The 6,356-nt window shown below is 37.5% G+C and overlaps 1 protein-coding gene across 2 annotated transcripts; it reads left to right on the top strand.

Moving 5' to 3' along the window:
- lgi2b (leucine-rich repeat LGI family, member 2b) lies at positions 1 to 4,968 on the top strand. 2 transcript variants are annotated; one of them, XM_024290284.1, is made up of 8 exons: positions 1 to 210; positions 315 to 386; positions 535 to 606; positions 711 to 782; positions 913 to 984; positions 1,207 to 1,376; positions 2,297 to 2,461; positions 2,786 to 4,968. In XM_024290284.1, exons 1-8 carry the CDS (start codon positions 35 to 37, stop codon positions 3,619 to 3,621), a joined length of 1,635 nt encoding a protein of 544 aa, XP_024146052.1. In that variant the 5' UTR covers positions 1 to 34; the 3' UTR covers positions 3,622 to 4,968. The 2 variants fall into 2 exon arrangements, with proteins under 2 accessions (XP_024146052.1, XP_024146053.1); XM_024290285.1 differs by lacking the exon at positions 913 to 984.
- The last annotated feature ends 1,388 nt before the right edge of the window (positions 4,969 to 6,356 follow it).

Here is a 6,356-nt window from a genome sequence, read left to right as displayed (position 1 = left end):
TCTCATTTGCAGTCATTGATGCCTGAGCAGCAATATGCCGGCTGCTCTGCGGTGGTTGGCCGTCCTCTTTGCCTTGTGGTGCGTTTGTGGAGAGGCTGAATCCAAAAGGAATTACAAATGCCCTTCAGGATGCTCCTGCTCCAAGGAGACCATCATCTGCATCGGCACTACACAGATCCCCCGGACTGTTCCGAATGACATCACCTCACTGTAAGAGTAAAAGTGCTATGGATCCGTCCTCCTGTGGTGTTTGCTTTTAATTTGACTCCAGTCTGAGTCTGTTAAAGTTGTTTTTAATGTCCTCCTGCCCACAGAAGCATTGTAAATGGATCCATTGCAGAAATCGCTGAGGGGATCTTTTCACTGATGCCTTTCCTTCATCTGCTGTAAGTGTCTTTTGCCCTTTTCTGAATACAACAAATTAAATGTCAAGTTTTTGTTTTTTTAAGGTTATAAAAATATAGAATCTACATATTGTTTTTTGTTCCAAACTAGTAAAACAAAGCAATTTTCTAATTTTCTTTCTAATTTCAGGCTTGTAAATGCCAACTCTTTGACCATGATCAAAGACGATGCCTTCTACGGTCTGTCACATCTAGAGTATCTGTGAGTATCGGGACATTGAACCTTATTGTTACAACCTCACTCATCTCAAAAACAAAAATGTACTCTGTGAATAAATATTTTGCACAATCTCTATTAATCTGTAGATTCATTGAAGGAAACAAGATTCAGACCATCACCAAAAATGCCTTGCGAGGACTTCGAGCTTTGACCTATCTGTGAGTCAGGTTTTCTCTTCCTGTCCCAGTAAGAAATGCCTTTGTGTTTCCTCTGCAGCACAAAAAAAGCAGTGTGCAGGAAAAAAAGATTCCGAGTAGACAGAAATGTGCTTTTATTGTCTCGCTGCAGCTCGCTGGCAAATAACAGGATGAGGTTTTTGCCAAGAGATCTCTTTTTTGATTTGGACTCATTGATGGAACTGTGAGTAAGCACTTGCACCGCTGGGTGGTGGTGTGTGCATGTGTGTGTGTAGGGATGCAGGTGTGTGCGTGCATGTGAAGGTGTGCGTGCTTTTGGAAAGTATAAGAGGGAAATGCTTTGCTTTCATAGTGCACTCGCTGACTCAGACTACATAAATCTATCCATCCATCTTCTCACTCGTATTTTTTTCACTGCTACTGATCTTTCCCCATCGTGGATCAGAGATCTGCGAGGAAACTCTTTCCAGTGCAGCTGTGAGAACAAGTGGCTGATGACGTGGCTGAAAAACACAAACGCCACAGTATCAGATGTCCCGTGTGCAGGCCCCAATGACATGAAGGGCAAACGGCTCAATGACGTCCCCATCCCACCCGGTGAATGTACTTCTACAGGTAATGTCAAGTCAAAGTCAACCATTAAAAAAAAAAAAATTTGAAACTAAATCAAATTTAATGGAATCGAATTGAACAAAAATTCCAAAAGAATGATTGTAGATCAAGCATATAGATAGCATTGCCATTTTTTCTCTTAATTAGAAAATTCCCAAAAGAAAGTAAAAATTGGATGAGTTTGGTTCATAAAAATGCACACAGGCTAATTTATCCTTTTATTGTGGCTTTGAGGAAAAATCCTAACAGTTGTCAAAATAAATAGATAATTAAGCTATTTAAGTATGGTTATTTACGTTTGGATTTTAACATGTCAGATAAAAATGATGGTATGTTTTTAGAGAGGTTTATCATAAGAATATCTTTACTATAACATATTCTTACCTCCTGCTGCACAACAGAGTCTACTGTTCAGAGGCAAAGTTCTTAAAGTACATAACTGTACGCTAATTGGATTCTACACCAATGTTTTCATATTTTTATATTTATATTTAATAGAAAAAGAGAAAAAGGGATGAAAACATATTGATAGAACAGACCCTTTTTGACTTTCTTGTGTTTTAAATTCAAGTAAATCTGCAGCAGTCAGAGGGTCATTTTATTAGACTCAAGGTGTATTTTATGTAGAAAATTCCCTGATTTGAGGATGCATTGTTATAACAGACATCAGATAAACTAATAACTGTGTAACTAAACTACATAAAAGATTTGATGGGAGATGGTTAGGAATGGGTCTAACATGTGAAAGCGCCCTGTAGAGTGCTTGGGCTGAGCAAGATTTAAAATATGATTATAAAATAGAATGAAGCCCAATTTTTAAAACAATTGACAGCAAAAGTACAGTTTTTACCAGCCTGTTTTGAAGTGAAATGTAAGCAGCGAACCCTTGATTCAGCTGTTCCTGTTTTTCTTGCTTCTCTCAGACTTTGTGCGTCATCAGTCGATCCCCATTCAGTCTCTGTCAGGAGACATCTTCTCTTTTAAGGAGGACATCTTTGTGGCGTTGGCTGCTCCGAACTCCAACAGCTGTGTGATCATGGAGTGGGATCACATTGAAATGAATTTCAGAAAATTTGACAACATAACAGGTTTGACAGTACACCCCTTGAGTTTTTTTTTTTGTTAATTTTGTTCTTGTTTTTGAATGACTTTTGACACATGAGTAAAAAAGATCAGAACACTGAAATAAAGTGATCGTACAATACTAAAGCAGATTGTTTGCACTACTATCTGGCATTAACCTCCATTGGTTTTAAACTCTGAGTTTCGTAAAATAGCTTGTAGTTAGCACACGCTAAACCACTCAGCAATATCTGACTTCACATGGATGGATTTAGTTTTATGTGATCTTATGAAAAATACAAAAATGCTTCACGCTCTGTGTTTTTCCATCTCCTTTTTTTTCCACACAGGGAAATCTGTTGTTGGATGTAAATCGGTTCTGATTGAAAACCACGTCCTAATAATAGTCACCCAGCTCTTTGGCGGTTCCCACATCTACAAGTTTGACGAGCAGCAAAACAAGTTCATCAAGTTTCAAACCATGGAGGTCTTCAACATCTCCAAGCCAAACGATATGGAGGTCATCAAGATAGATGGTGACTTATATTTCCTGATTGTAGACAGCTCCAAGGCTGGCATGTCCACCCTCTACAAGTGGAAAGACCAACCAGATCGCAATGAGACTGGTTTTTATTCCTACCAGTTTCTCCACGAATGGTTTCGTGACACAGATGCAGAGTTTGTGGAGGTAGACGGGAAGTCCTACCTGATATTAGCGAGTCGTTCCCAGCCCCCTGTCATCTACCTGTGGAACAAGAGCACCCTGAAGTTCATACACCACGGTGAAATCCCAGATGTTGATGATGTGGTGGCGGTCAAAGCGTTCTGGGTGGAGGGTGAGTTGTATCTGGCTCTTGCTTGCTACATCGGAGACTCGAAGGTCCTCAAGTGGGCCAACAAGCAGTTCACCGAGGTGCTGGCCCTTCCCTCCCGAGGAGCGATGATCCTCCAACCTTTCACCTTCGCAGACAGACAGTACTTGGCTCTCGGCAGTGATTACTCCTTCACACAAATCTACCTCTGGGATTCGGAGACGAAAACGTTTCACAAATTCAAAGATATCTATGTGCAGTCGCCTCGATCCTTCACCGTGGTGACCACTGATCGCAGGAGCTTCATCTTCTCCTCCAGCCTAAAGGGAAAATCTATCGTTTTTGAGCATATATTTGTAGATCTCAGCTTGTAATAGTCCGATGAATTATTCCAGATGAATCTCTTATGCTGTACAGTCTTATGCAACAAGTGACATAACTCCACTTCAGTTCTGAGACCGAACTTGAGAGTTTCTGGAAATCATAAAAATATCAAGCAAATTTGGATGAATAGTTGATACAAGAATGAAACTAACTTATTTAATGGCCTGGAAAAATATGTATACAAAGCAAATGCTGGGATGATTTTGCATGAAAATAATGTTATGGCTAATCAGGCTTTAAAGGTTTTCACTTTTGCCTTAAAGTGGACCACAACAATGTGTATGATATCTAAGCACAGGAGTCAATTTAGCTATTCGTTCCGAATTCAGAACATTAAAAAAAGAAAAAAAAAATTATAAATGTGAATTTTGATGGTGCATCTGCAGGACTGATCCTTTTTTTTTTTTTTTGCTCTACCAGTGAGGGGAAAAATTTGGAAGTTGGAAAATCTGGAAGTTGTTGAATTGTAGTTAAAATTTTCACAAAAACATTGAGTTTTTACTTTCTCTGATCGCTGGAGGAAAGTATTGTTGGAACAAAATGACATCATGGTTTACAAATTAGCAAAAAAGTCTTTTGACTTGCAGCTAAATGAATAAAATCAGTCCTTTTTAATTTTTAAGCAATGGCCTTGCAATATCCCACTGCAGTGAAAGCCTGATTGATGACTTTCCTTTCTATTGAAACTCAGCTGAATGTAGCCAAACTATATATAATGAGCTTTAGTGTCAGTGTTTTGTTAATGCATAAATGCTACCGACTGCCTGGTTAAAAGCAAGTTTTTTACAAGAACTTTATTACTTTCTATGCAAAAGTAGAATTGAACTTAAAAATGCCTTTTCACAAATGTGAACCCTTTCTTTTGCAGTTCTTTTTTCCAAATATTTTTGTAGATTTATTTATTATTTGTAAAACTGTCTTTTTTTAAGCTGCTGTAGCATGATGTCAAAATTAGGTCATGTGTTCTTTGAAAAGCTTTCAGCCCAATATATGCTGTACGTTTAAGTGTATTTGTGAACATGACACAACATTTCCACTCTACTAAAACCACAGCAATCTTGAAGAAGTGACCTTTTACACATTTACCACTTTGTGTTTAATAGGAGAATGCTTTATTAATGCATCAAAACCCTTTACTGCACTGTAACAAATTGTGTTTCATTCTGTTGTCAATAAATGAAGCGCAGCAATAATACAAAGCACTTATAGCAATCATTTTGTTTGAATTTGATCATTTCACGAGTGTAGAGAATTTCAACTATTTAGGCATTTTTTGACTTGTTGCAAATAATCCAAGACTCTTTGAAAAAATAAACTGTTGATTATTTACCTTTTTATTATTATTCTGTTTTGACCAGTTACTATAATAGAAAAAACACATCATGCATAAGTCTAGTATGGAAGTTTTTTTAAAGCCATAATTCAAAGTGTTATGCAGTTCTTCCATAGTCTAGTAAGGTTTTAAAAATGGAAAAGGATAACTAAAGATGTACACATAAAAACTTTGGTTTACTCAACAAAACAAAGAATAATCTTAATTTGACTTTTCTGAAATCAGTAACCCCTTTAGTATTTAGGACAGGGGCCTGCAACCTTCAACTCAAAAAGCTCCATTTGGGTTGATTTCTCTGACAAAAGGTCAGTAGGTGCCATAAAGCTAGACTCCCCCTTTAGAAAAATAACACACCTGATTTGTATTTGTTATTAACAATGCTGATATGACAAATATAAATTAACTGTTGTGTTTTTTGGAAAAAAGTAATACACAAAAATAAAGAGAATATATATATATATATAAAGGAAATAGTTTGTGCCCTTGGATCATCTCAATGCAGCTAGAGTAATGTTGGGTAGTATACTGTAAATAGTTATATATATATATATATATATATATATATATATATATATATATATATATATATATATATATATATATAAAAATATATATATATAAAAATATAAATATAAGGGCTGCACGGTGGCGCAGTGGTTAGCGCTCTTGCCTCACAGCGAGAAGGCCCCGGTTCGAATCCTGACTGGGACCTTTCTGTTTGGAGTTTGCATGTTCTCCCCGTGCATGCGTGGGTTACCGGGGACTCCGGCTTCCTCCCACCATCCAAAAACATGCTTCATAGGTTAATTGGTGACTCTAAATTGTCCCTAGGTGTGAGAGTGGATGTGTGTGTGATTGAGGCCCTGCGACAGACTGGCGACCTGTCCAGGGTGTACCCCGCCTTCGCCCTTCAGTAGCCGGGTTAGGCTCCGGCGCCCCCGCGACCCCGAAAGGGACACAGCGGTCAAGAAAATGAATGAATGAATATATATATAAAATTATGTAACCGCTTGTGGTGCATTTCAGACAGAAATTCATAAATCGAACTAAATTAAATTCTGTCAGAGCTAATTAAGTGACCCTTCATTTCTTTGGCATACTTCAAATTCTGAAATTTGTTCAAAACATCAGCGTTATAAGTCCAGTATAAATTCTGTTTGATTGATTTTCTGTGGACAGCACACAAAAATCTGTCAAATTTGTATTGTTTTCTCCTCATTTTGGGTAAGGATTTTTAAAAAATCACTACCTCCTCCTCAGCCTATTTTATTTTTTACCAAGGCCCCCCAAACTAGAGACACTTGCTTCCACCCACTACCTCTCAAATAATTAATACAACTCCTTTTAATAAAACTTAATATTAATTTGTTTAATCTATCGTTTTCTGTATGT

The sequence above is a fragment of the Oryzias melastigma genome, linkage group LG1 (genome assembly GCF_002922805.2).
Source record: "Oryzias melastigma strain HK-1 linkage group LG1, ASM292280v2, whole genome shotgun sequence".
In the NCBI taxonomy this organism is placed as follows: domain Eukaryota; kingdom Metazoa; phylum Chordata; class Actinopteri; order Beloniformes; family Adrianichthyidae; genus Oryzias; species Oryzias melastigma.
The sequence above is the reverse complement of the archived record's forward strand: the minus strand, read 5'-3'. Positions and strand labels throughout refer to the sequence as shown.

Coding starts and splice junctions, on each gene's coding strand:
- lgi2b (XM_024290284.1), top strand. CDS start 35: ATGCCGGCTGCTCTGCGGTGGTTGGCCGTCCTCTTTGCCTTGTGGTGC. Junction 387..534: donor ATGCCTTTCCTTCATCTGCT/GTAAGTGTCTTT, acceptor TTCTAATTTCAG/GCTTGTAAATGCCAACTCTT. Junction 607..710: donor CTGTCACATCTAGAGTATCT/GTGAGTATCGGG, acceptor ATTAATCTGTAG/ATTCATTGAAGGAAACAAGA.